Source organism: Empidonax traillii, unplaced genomic scaffold (genome assembly GCF_003031625.1).
Source record: "Empidonax traillii isolate 1590-97213 ecotype Southwest subspecies unplaced genomic scaffold, ASM303162v1 scaffold338:size1951571, whole genome shotgun sequence".
NCBI lineage: Eukaryota > Metazoa > Chordata > Aves > Passeriformes > Tyrannidae > Empidonax > Empidonax traillii.
The window spans coordinates 661602-673978 of NW_020955531.1; the positions used below are offsets into that span (position 1 = coordinate 661602).

At 40.5% G+C, this 12377-nt stretch overlaps 1 protein-coding gene and 1 long non-coding RNA gene across 2 annotated transcripts; both read right to left on the minus strand.

Moving 5' to 3' along the window:
- Positions 1-1285: 1285 nt before the first annotated feature.
- LOC114061554 lies at positions 1286-3626 on the minus strand. Its single transcript, XR_003572146.1, has 4 exons — positions 3491-3626; positions 2836-3433; positions 1919-1995; positions 1286-1586 (listed from the first exon to the last, which is right to left on the minus strand). It is a non-coding gene; the product is annotated as an uncharacterized LOC114061554 (long non-coding RNA).
- Positions 3627-3720: 94 nt separating this feature from the next.
- Positions 3721-11954, minus strand: LOC114061551 (solute carrier family 2, facilitated glucose transporter member 11-like). Its single transcript, XM_027892129.1, has 12 exons — positions 11822-11954; positions 10690-10788; positions 9957-10117; positions 9113-9237; positions 8629-8758; positions 7894-8042; positions 7330-7517; positions 6687-6797; positions 6346-6447; positions 5945-6020; positions 5150-5277; positions 3721-4805 (listed from the first exon to the last, which is right to left on the minus strand). Exons 1-12 carry the CDS (start codon positions 11843-11845, stop codon positions 4599-4601), a joined length of 1500 nt encoding a protein of 499 aa, XP_027747930.1. The 5' UTR covers positions 11846-11954; the 3' UTR covers positions 3721-4598.
- Positions 11955-12377: the final 423 nt, after the last annotated feature.

A 12377-nucleotide genomic window follows, 5' to 3' on the forward strand; every position in this document is an offset into this window, starting at 1 on the left:
CTATCAGAGTCAGCACAGTTGGGCTTCATAGAGAGGGACAGAGGGATCCAAGGCTCCTGTTTTAAACCAGACATGGTGCTGTGTGACAGGGATGAACAGTCCCTCTGCTGTGTTCCAGCTGTGCTGCTGCTGAGGTCAATTCCTCCAAAAGGACCAGTAAAGACAGAGTGACACGGACCAAGTTTACAAGATAAAATTCTCTCTTCTCTGTGTTTGGAGAGGTTGGGAATCTTGAAAAGAAGCTATGAAAAAGAGAAAAAGGAGAGTCAAATCAGAGAGAAGGAACTGAGAAGTGAAAGTGGAAGTTACCACAGCAGAACACACTCTTGATCTGGTGCAGTGCCAACAGTGAACACTGATCCTAATGTCTATTTTTCCATCCATCTGTTGAGTTAGTGACTCCATGGTTTTAATATCTGTTCAGCACAGTTCAGAAGTGCTAGCACCTGCAGTTACACCTGTTTGTGAAACCTGTACAAGCTGGGAAGAACAGCGGGGAAGATAAATGTTCCGTTTGGCCTCATGCTGCCCACATTTTCGAACAGGACACTCAGGTGTTAGTAATTCCCCTTTACAACATTGCTAGGGAAGCTGCAAGCTGCACTGCCACAGAAGGAGTGGAGGAGGAGAGCATGGTGGCAAAAAGAAGCATAAGATTTCATCCTGGATGCAGGCAGCACCTTGTTGGAATCAATGCGGTGTGAGGACACAGGAACTGTTGTGGGCAGGTTAACATATGCAAGCCAGTCTGTCCCCAGCCTAATTGCAAAATAAATGCCCATAATCCAGAGCTTTTCTTCTTAAATGACATGATGCATTTATGCAGCACTTTGCTCGGTCAGTGACGATCTGTTAGGTCAGTAGATGTTGAATGCCAGTTTTCCAAAAGAGACTGGCAGGCGGATGGGTGAAAATATCCAAAACCAAATCAGCAGCCAGTTGATGGTCAGAAGTAAATCTCATGACTCCCATCCAGATACAATGTTCTACAGTGTCTGCAAGCTTAAACTGAAGAATTTTCTTATGCAGACCTAAGAGTTGTTTTGTGTGGAGATGGGCAGATAACCAACTGCATTAATGCCAGAGAATCGCAGTTATGATCACAGTAACCAAAATGTGCAGGTTCTGGTGCAGAGTTTGGTCTTCCATGACTTCCAGCACACTCGGGATTTTGCTGTTTTCCTCCATCGCTGCTTTTTGTTTTAGCAGATGGTCCATTTCTGCTTGGTGCTTTTCCTCCCCACACAGTCCCTTCACAGTTGCACAGAACAAAGAGGAAGGTTTGATACCACTGTACTATTCATGCAGCATAATATTTGTACATGCAGATCTTTCAGATTATTAATTAGTTATTCCCCTAAGGTTTCATGACATTACCAGCCATGGTATGAGAACACAACAGACATACATTTATATCCTGTGTTCACAGTCTTGCAGACATAAGATCCTGTCTCACAGTTGTTGGTGTATAAACCTTAACTAACACTGTATGGTTGTAAAAACATCAGCGTAGCCTCTGACCTCTCTCGTTCCCTGTCTCATCACATGGCTCTTGCTGCAGCACCTTGGAAGTACCTTTCTAGAACCTGAGCAGAGAAAATATGATATGTAATGACTGACAGCTCTTTGCACCAATAATGTAGAACACTGATTCATTAAAGGGCTTTGTATTTCAGTTCATGTGTGTTTTCGCATGTAGAATTACAAGAACTTGCTGTGTCTGGACAGATTTGTTGGAAAGAAATTTTATGCAGTTTTCTGACGAGATAAGATAGCTCCCAGTAGGCTGTCTGCTGTTTCAGTTAGGTGGTTTGGTACACAAATTATCCCATTTAACATTATCTTACCTGATATCTTTTGAAAATGTTGACTGCCCATGTTAACCTGCATTAAGTGGAGAGACTGATGTGTTTGTTACCTGGGCATGCCCACTCAAAGGCAGGTACTTCCAAGCTCTTATTCTTTTCTTCTGCAAAGCAGGGTGGGTGGAAAGGGCTGGGAATGAAAAGAGAGGGGAAACAATTTGCAATTTGTTTTGGGAAGAATCCTTTATGTTTTGCCCCCACTATCAGTGACATCTGAAGATGCCCTTCTTACCATAGTTGAATTGTTGTTCATAAAGATTTGAAAGTGAGGGATCCATCACTTCCCAATACGTAGAGCATTACAACCAACCACTGGTATTGACCCTGCAAGGAATTGTACAAGCTCACCACAAAAGAAGCTGGTGATGTCATAGTCCCTGCATTTCTAAAATATCAGCTTGTTTGAGGATGCTTAAATAATCTCAGCAGAACCTGCAAAGTTTCATTGCACAAAAAGTTCAGCCAGACAAAGGTTCTGGATTTTCAGTTTTGCTACTCTTCTTCATATTAAGTAACTAACCAGTCCACAAAAGCTTCATTTTCAAATGCACCGTTTCAGATCTCTATCAGGCTACCAGCTCGGAGAGCTTACTAGGATCACATCTGGACATGGAAACAAGAGGTGAAAATGGCACAGAAATACCTCACCATTTAAGAACTAGAGGAATTTTAAACTTTTTCTTTTCATCTGTTTTTCTACCCATCTGGAACTTACTTCGAAGTATCCATGATGATTTAGTCTAGAAAGTTAATTCTGTGCCTTTTGACTTTCTTTTTTATTTTAAATGTTACCTCTAATTTTTGAAGCAACAAAATTAGAAGGATTATCCCCTGCCCACCCTATTATTTTGAAAATAGTTTGGTAAATACGTATCGTATTTTCTTTAGGAATGATGATTGCAACAGACAACCTCACAGTTCTTCTGAAAGCCTAATTCTGACAGCTGGTGCTGCCAGCTCCGGTACTCACCACTTCTAGAAAGAGCTTGTCCACCTCATATTGGAAGGGTGGCTGATCCCAGGTAGACAGAACTCTGTCAGACTGTGGAAGTGTTTTCCCTCATGCCTCTTCTGCACCTTCTGCTTAAGTAACCACCTGACTCTGAGGATGAGGTTAATGTTTACTTCGTATGATTTCTGTTGATTTATGTTTTTTTTTTAGCAACTGGACAGCACTTAGAATGGATGGATTAAATATTTCAATGCCTCAACAGGAGAGGGCCCTCTGAATGGGAACATTTTGTAGCATGAGTCCTCCCTATTTTGATAGAGGAAGTGATACCAGATTGAATATAAAATCTAACCCATGTTTCAGTTGCTGGAACACACACCAGCCCTCTAATATCAGAGCTTCTCCTATGGTTATTCCTTTAGAAGTAGCAAGTGCCTTATTTGAAATTTTCAAATAGAAAAATCCCTAAAATTTAGCATTAATTTAGTGCTCCAGCATAGAGATAACCAATATGAATGGTTAAACTGCAAAGCAAAAGGACTTACGGTCCTGCTGAGCAAGAGGCTTAGAATACCATTTGTGATTGTGACAGAAAGAAGAAAAATGATTGATTATCCTCTGTAAGTTTGGCAGGGGGAAGTGACTGGATGATGCAGTGGTCAGCTGGATTAACAGCACTTGAATAGCTCAGGGCAGGGGTGCTGTGCAGAACTGCAGTGAAGTGTAGGATTGTGAGCTGATGTGCAGCAGCAAAGTACAATGTGTCCTAAGCCAGTACACAGCAGATATTGGCCAGCACAGCTTCTGTTTTGTTTGGTTTTTTGCTGGTTTTTTTTTTTTTTTTTTTTTTTTTTTTTTTTTTTTTTTTTTTTTTTTTTTTTTTTTTTTTTTTTTTTTTTTTTAAATCAGTTAATCATGTATAAAATGGGCTGATTTTTCAAAGTCTCTACTTTCTCAGTACTCTCTCAAAGGCTCTTACTCCCTCTTTCCAGGACTCTGGTCCTCCAGCTCTCTCAGCACTGCCTGTATGTTTATTAACGCTTGTGCCATCCATGAGGCACCAGAATACATTACAAAAACTTCCTCCTGATTTTGTTGCCACTGATATGCACAGAGAGTGCAGCCAGTTTGCTCCAGAGAAGGCAAGTGAGAGTTTTCTGCACCAATTGCCCAGGGTTTGAGGCTGATCCCTGACAGTCATTATAGAGACAATCAGGACATACAGTTACTTGATGTCAGCTCAAGGAAATACAAGCTCCCTTTGTCCTACTTGGTATTTGTTCATGTGCAGTGTTCACAATCAATACTAGGTCCTTAACAGTGTGATATCATAGTGACATGAGATGACATGAACATTGTTTGCAAGAACTATGTCTGTGTTTAATCCTTTCTTCATCCTGCTCTTAATCTTGAGCAGAATTTTCTTATAAAGTAACAAACATAAAGATAAGTCTTGCTGCTTGAAAATGACAGCAATGCAGAAAGATTTGAAATACAACTGTTGTGTTGTTATGCCTGAAAGTGTTCTCCATGCGGCAGTTCTTAGAAATGTCTGTCATTGCGATTGTTTTCCTGTTGCAGTCGCTCTAGGAATGAGCCATTGACTCTCACCATGAAAAGCAAAGATGAATATAAACCAGGACTACTTTGATTCATGACAAGTTATCTCTGGATTGCTTTTTGGGTTGCATTTCATTGAGAAAAGTCCATCTTAATGTTCAGTTTTCAGTTCGATTTTGAGACAAGACTTTTTGTCAGTGGAAGTTACTGATGGTAGCTTATCAGAGCTTGGTGCAGAATGACTTTTCTTCAGTAGCATTCACCTCCACAGCCTGATGACGTTTCTTCTTAAACTGGCGTGTTTTGAATTCTTCTGTGATTTCAGAGATTGACTTTCCCTTTGTTTCTGGGAGGAATATGTAGATAAGAACCGCTGAAATGATCAGGACAGCGATGAAGATGAGGAAGCAAAAAGGACCAAGAAGCATCTAGAGATAAAAATGGAATAAGATGAGTGATTTTCCTGGCAATATTTGCCTCTATAGATTCTTGAAAGTAGTTGATTTGTTCCTGTGAAATGAGGATTAAGATGATTTTACAGCAGTGGTATTTATTTATCTTTTCAATCTGTTCTTGAGGCACCATATGATTTTCTGAGGTATTGGGAAGTGTTTTGCATAAATGGCCTCCATATGCCAACTGCAATAGGGGATTCCCGGTTTTAATCATCTACAAGTCCCTTCATCCTACTCCCTGTCCAGACCAGTCTAGAAAAAATTGATCACTTAAAAACTGATAGAGTCAAAGAGAAGGTTTGAATCAAATTACATACTACAGCAAAGGGGAAAATCATTCCAGTGAAAGTGAGGCCCAGCCAGATGACCATTCCACCAATGACAAAAGCGGAGGCTCTTGTTGAGAGGGTGAAGATTTCATTATTAACAGATGAGGCGGCTCCAGCTGAGGGAAAAACAACATAAAAAAGCAACACTTGTTGTAGTTGTCCAGTTCCCATAGATGACACCTGAGTTCTGCTACTGTGGGAATTCTGTTATATTTTTCAGACGTTCACGGTCCTCTTATACAACTCTTAAAATAGTAGAGGCTGCCCTTTGAATTTGGAGAGTGTGGTAACTACAAGTATTGTTTAGTCAGGGAACTTCTGGAGTAAATATTGGTCTTAGGTGAGTGAGATTCTGAAAGTAAGTTTGGGTCTGGTGTCACCAATGTATTTTACAGGTAAGCTGAGAAAACACTGGCATTTTAGAAGAGCCTTCCTCTGCCCTTAAGCAAAGACAGCTGAGCCTGTGTGCACTGAATGGCATTCATACCCTCCAAAACAAGTCAGTGAATTGATTAATAAGAATTTATTTGGCTTGAATCTGTAATTCAGTGAAAGAAAACAGGCTCCTGATTCACCGGGGTGTGAATGATTTAAAATAACTTAAAGAAATTGCTTCTTGGGTAATTAATTCATCAAAAATTGGGACTCCCTCAATCTCAGTCCAAACTAAGCTGTTCATTTTCAAAGATATATTCACACCCTCTAGTTCTACTTCTATACATCCATGGCCTGTATTTATCCACCTGGTCCAAGTTTTCCTATTGCTTTTATTGCTGTACTCACCTGGTCCTATTCCATAAGCAATGATGAATAAAAAGATGAGAACAACACTGCAGTAACGCATCCAGAGGAACTGATCCTGGACAAAGGCAAAAGGAGGGAAGAGAATGAGAATTAATTTTATAGCTGTAGCACAGCTGGTCCAGGCATAGGAGCAGCAATATTTTATGAAAAAGCCCATAACAATGAGCTCTGTAACAGATGCTCCCTAGAACTGCTCATCTTTCTGTACTGATCACAGTGGAAGGCCAAAAGCAGCCTGCAGTGTCACACCTACAGAGGTGAGCTTGTGTTCAGAAGACATCCTGACCTGCTGTTTAGGACATGAAAGCTCAGGCTGACTATCTCCTGTCCTGCACAAAGAATTCAGATGCAGGTCCACTCCTAGAGAGATGTTTGCTTACACTCAGCAGGAGGCTTGTTTCAAGCAACACCAGTATCAGTGCCATCAGCAAATAACCACCACACAGGAGCATTCGGCGTCCAAACCGGTCTATTATGGAGCTCTGAGGAGTAGAAAAAAAGTGCATTTTGAAAGGGATTCTTATAAGAAATTAGGAAAAATGAAGAAAGACATAAAAGCTGGGACGAAATTTGGAGCGGGAGGTAACATCCGCTGTACAGATTTATGCAGCAGTACAGAAAATACTTTGGTTCTTAAGGAGAAAATGAATTTGTTTTAAGGAAGAATAGACTCAACTCACATGTACTCTAATTCTTAAAGCTTCAGAAAGCTCTCACTTACACAGAATATGACAGAGATGAGTTCAGAGATCGAAACTCCTAGAGATACATATGGGATTATGCTTTCCTGCAGGTTGGCAGTCTGAAAAATCTCTGAGGTGTAAAAGGTGATCTGGGAAATAGGAAAAATATTAAAAGTTAAGCATAGTTAGTAGGTATGATATGTGCCTATCCAGCATCGCTTAGAACTAGAACTAGAGCAGTAGGGTTTTGGGGTTTAGTGGAGCTGACATCCCTGCTCGAAATGTGAAAAATGAAAAGGTTTATGGAGATAAAGAAAAGGCATTTGAAAGTCCAGGAAAAAAAAAGAAAAAAAGAAAAAAAGTAGTTGAAAGGAGCATATTGCCTGTAAGACATGGGGAAAAGGTGGGTTTTTTGGCAAAAAGGAGAAGGAAAGGGACAAGACAGGGAGAGTGAAGGCAACAGTGTCCTTGCAGGAACTTAGGCTGAGTTGGATCTCTTGTGTTCCCAGCTGAGAAGTTTCCTTAATGCTATGAAGAATACTGGTGATGATACCACAGATCTCAGGCAGTGGGCTCTGCGTGAGGAGGAATGATGTAGACCCAGAGGAAAGGGACAAGTTGCACCGTGGCACTTTGGTTACTTAGCAGCAGATTTAAAGATGAAAATGGGGCATACTCAACTGCACTCAGGCCACAGAGCTGTAGACTCAGTAGAAGGAGGAGCATGGTAATCAGCTGCGGGTACACGGATGGTTCTCTCAGCACCTCTAGCACATTCATGATTTTGGTGCCTTTTGTTATAGCCTTTTCCTTCATCAAGTCCTCAAATTCTGTGTGATAGCTCCCTTCTCCCCAGAGTTGCTTCATGGCTACAGAAGAGACAGAATGAAGTGTACTCCTCCATCACCTGATCCACTCAGAGTTCTGTGCTTTTTAACTTTTATTGACACTAAACATTTGCAATTCAGTCCATGCTTTGATTCATCAGTTACTGAGCAAAGGACTGGAAGGAACATTCCTTGCTGGAATATGATGAGACTTTCCTGGAAAATGGTTTTCAGCTTTTTTTAGTATTTAGGGGTAGATCTTAAATATTTCTGATGACTCTGCGTCATCTGGAGAACTTTAATCATGTAATTATCAAGAAATCTGTAGCTGGCTAATAGAAAAGCCGATTCCCTCTGTTAGCTTCACTTTCCCAAGAGTTATGGTTTAACAAACTAAGGATCTAAAGTTTTATTTTACCTTTCAAGCATCCTGCTTTGTCTCCTTTCTGCAGCAAGAGATAGGGAGGGGACTCAGGAAAGAATGGTAAAAAGAGCAGTTGAATCAATGCCACCAACCCAGAGAAGGACAATAGCACATTCCATGTGTCTTCAGTTCCTAAAAGATCTCTATGAAAGCATGTTAGGGTCTATTTATAGTCCAGTAAAATTATAGTTTATGGCTAATTTGATATTTTCTAAGTCCTAGACTAACTAAAGAGATACAGAATACATACAGTCCTTGAAAAATTAAATTGAAATAGAAGATACTTATGTTAGGGAAAGGAATATAGACTACTACTTTATTTATTCTGCAAGACTGAGATTTTTCATTATAATCTGAATAATTTCTAGAAATCAATGGAGTTTCAGTATTACCACAACAGTCCCCTGAACCAATACTGTAAGTCTGCATGAGGTTATCAAGAAAATAGCAGATATTTCGGATCTCAGAAATTTTCTAAGAGTATTTACATACAATCTTTTCTTATGAACTTCAGCAGAGAGACTGCACCTCCAGAGATGGATCCTTTCTCAAGAGAAGGGCATTTTTCTCCCCAGTGACTGACACAGAAACCTTAGTGACCGGTACTTAAGCAAAGTAAAACCCTACCCTTAGTGCATGTCTCTTTCTAGGACTTGTAGAACAACACTTCCCTGCCATCAATAAAAAAAAAAAGGTAGAAAATTGGATGAGAAGGAGTAGCACAAGTACCGTAATCCAAGAATTCTTGCTACAGTTTTTCCCAGTGCAAAAAACACCGAGGAGGTCACATTTATAAATCCACGCAGCTTCTTGGGTGAGATCTCTCCAGCATACTGAACATGGGTATTTAGATGTATTCCTAAAGGGAGAAAGAGGAGAGTGCTAAAAGTGTAGAAAGAAAGAGAGAAGGTCCCTTTTCACTTCCATTTCAGATAGAGGTTGCTCTGTCCTCTCTCTTCTGAGCTGTTTCCCATAAATCCTCTACAATAATTGGCTGAAAATGTACCTTTGACTCTAAGCAAGATGTTTAGCTAATCCATCAGCTTTCTCTCTCTACCAGACCTCTTGAAGGCAAAGGACAGCTCATCTTACCTTTTCCCAGTCTGTTCCTTGTTCCACTGGGATACTGGGCATGCCTGGGCACTCCCAGTGGGGAGATTTCTGTATCCACCCCAAAGAAGTCACATTGACAAGGAGTAGTGGGGAGTCCTACCGGCACCGATGCCCTCAAGGAAGCGCCCAACCAGGATCATCTCAAAGGACTTGGCTGTCCTGCTGAGGCCCGTGTGCAGCGTGGCTATTATTAGGATCACATCGTTGAGCAACAGACTTTTCTTCCTGCAACAGCAAACAACACCTGGGTATGAGACAGGTTTTACTTTCTTATCCTGACTGATGTGTGCCTGTCCTCCCTCGGATTTACAGACACAGCCTATGGTCGTGTTTAAATCCATTCCTTACAGGGCAACCAAACCTGATTCTGAAAAGGTGTAATGTCTCCCCAGGGAGAAGCTACATTCCTCTTACCCATGCTAACACTGTGTGAACAAACCAGATGAAGGAAATTCCTGCAGGATAAATACTGATAAGGAACAGTCTTTTTCACTTCTAAATGTGGCCTGAGGGACTTCCACTTATCTTTGCTGAAACTCTGATTATTCTTACAGAGGAATGAACCTGCACTTTTTTTTTTTTTTAAACCCTGTGATCAGTTAAATAAATAAGTTTTAAAAAGCTTTTCCCTATAGAATATGCAACTCCTTCTGCACTGCTGCAGCGTTGTTGGGCTTCCTAGGCATTACTGCCCAACCTAGAAACTTCAGAGATTTATTTTTTACTGAAATGCCAGCAAATATACAGGTATTGTATGGCAACAAAAGCTGTCACAAGGGAATCAGAAATAGTCTCTCCCATGTACCCACGTGTAGTTTTATGTGCTGAGCAAATTCTGCGACAGCAGGGGGCAGTGAGATTCTGATATCCCTTCTATTGGGTGACTAATTAATTCCTCCCCCTGCTGCAGCCCTGAGTAGGGAGCTGCTGGGAGATATACTTACTTTCCAAATTTTGCAGTCAGGTAGCCACTGCACAGACACCCCATCATCCCACCCACGCAGTACAGGGACACAATGACGGACCACAGCAAGGTGAGGGTCTCCTGGTGCAGCACAGAACCGTATCGCTCCAGCCACGTTTCATTGATAAACTTCTGAATGTACTGGGACAGAAAAAGAGATTTTCATTTCACTGAGGCACTGATCACAATAGTTCTTCATGATGTTTACAGCTTTGAAAAAGTTAAATGAATAGTCACTACAGAAAGCATGGCTGAAGGACACCTGTTTGAAAATTGGGATTGATATTTCCTCTCATACAGCCCAACAGTGTAATAGAACCTTTCAAAAATTAACTATAATCTCAGTGTGTTGAATCCTTGCTCTCCTACACTAAATATAGGGGCCTTTTTTTCATTATAGCGAAATGTAAATGTTCTTGTTGTAGGTAGCAGATATAAAGAGAAAGGGGCTGAACTGAAGGTTGAGTCTCCATCAGCTAGTTCTTAATCTTTTATCTCCATGACATAAACTTTAAGGAAGGTATTTCAATATGTTGTTTCCGCACAATTCTTTGTGGAGTTGTTTTTGGAGCACAAGCCTCTAGCAATCATGGAAAGAGCTGGGAATAAACTGGCATAGCAACACCTAAGAGTTTTGCAGAGCATTTTTAAAGCATAAGGCCTGGTCCCACGAGGAACACTTACAGGTGTGATTTTATGAAGGTTTTGCTTACCGGAGAAGTATAATTGATCACAGACATCTGAAAACCAGAGAGGTGAGTTCCACCAATTCCCAGCACCACAGTCATTAGCAACAGCTTCCGGTATTGGACCTGCCAAAGACAGTGAAACACATCCTAAGTTCCTGATGCCACCGTGGCTTTCAGACCAGATAATTTATGGGGTCCTATATCTCCACATTTCTATTATTAAGGAACCTTTAAAATGCAAATACCCATTTTTAATTTTTCAGTAATCAAATAAAATTAATGAGAAATTTTTAAAATGTAAATCTGCCCATTCCATTATGTTCTTGTCCTAGTCATTAGGAACCTGAAAAGATGCAGTCTCTAATTCTGTTAGTTCTGATAACCATGGGGGAAAAAAAAATTCATAAAAACCTTTTTCAGGTAGTTTGTGTTTACTCTTGGGCCAAAAAGGTGCTACAACTTTCTTGAATCCCTTTTTTACTTTCAACTTTACCTCTTCAAAGACATCGTTCACCACTTTCCAGAGATTAGTCAAGTCTGTCCTCTTAAAACGTTCTTTTTTGTTTGTTTGTATTTTTGTTGGTTTTTTTTTTTTTTTTTTTTTTTTTTTTTTTTTTTTTTTTTTTTTTTTTTTTTTTTTTTTTTTTTTTTTTTTTTTTTTTTTTTTTTTAATTTCACCTTTATTATCCCCACAGGGAATGCCATTTTTAGAGTCCTTACCTGACTGACTCCTATTTGAAATGCTGTGTTTCCATGACGTACACTGGATTTTAGAGCACCCCTCACAAGCACATATGTTTTCAGCTATTTAGTCAGGTCACACTTCAAACAGACAAGTATCCTCAAATACCCTTGAGAGTGCAGGGCAGTAGAGTGGAGTGGGAGGTTTTTTTCTCTGTCTTTTTCACTGCTACTATATTCTTTATCTTCCTCAAAATGCCTATCCTTTCCTGGTTTCCCAAGTCCTCCTTTAGACCTCTCCCTCTTTAGTAGTTCTAATGTATTTTCTGGAGATGCCAGAAGCCGTCTTGCTGAACCAAATACATGCTCTGTTGTTCATTTTATTACAAGGACTGTTTGATTCCCTTTGCTGTAATCTTTAAGACCATGCTGCTGTTGATGACTAGGGCTAGAATACAAGAAGTTGGATACTCACCAGGTCTGAAAGGAATCCAGACATTTCCCCTTGAAACCCTGCCCTCTCTGAGAGCTCCTGTCAAGTCTGTCAGATGAGAGAGATGGTTTCCACACTGAAACTTTAAGAGTTTGGGATCATAGCACAGAAGTTAAATTCTAACTATGTGGCTTTTAGCAAATTGTGTCCTCCTCTGACACTGGTCAGGGCCTCTTCTTGCTGGTTTAATTATTCTAAGACCCAGATATGACAAGCTGATTACAACACTGGTAAATGTTTGTCCTTGAGTTGGGAGTGCTGCCCCTTACTCACACTGTTGAAACACTGGCATGTTTCTGTTGTGGGAGGAATCAGACAGTGCTACCATCCTCCCTTCAGGGTAGCAGAGTCCCTCTCCACCTCTCTGAAAAGCATCTTAGGCAGGGAATTCTTCCTCCTCTCCACTCTAACCATGAAGATAACACCCTTAGAATTGTAGCTGAGCTGTAATGCCTCTTCTTGCCTTCTACACGATTTTTCAACTGCTTGAAGTGATCTGAACAATTTCCCAGTTGCAGGAAATGAAGTATTGGAATAT

Coding starts and splice junctions, on each gene's coding strand:
- LOC114061551 (XM_027892129.1), bottom strand. CDS start 11,845: ATGTCTGGATTCCTTTCAGACCTG. Junction 9,238..9,956: donor CTGACTGCAAAATTTGGAAA/GTAAGTATATCT, acceptor TTGCTGTTGCAG/GAAGAAAAGTCTGTTGCTCA. Junction 6,798..7,329: donor AGCTCTGTGGCCTGAGTGCA/GTTGAGTATGCC, acceptor CCTATTTCCCAG/ATCACCTTTTACACCTCAGA.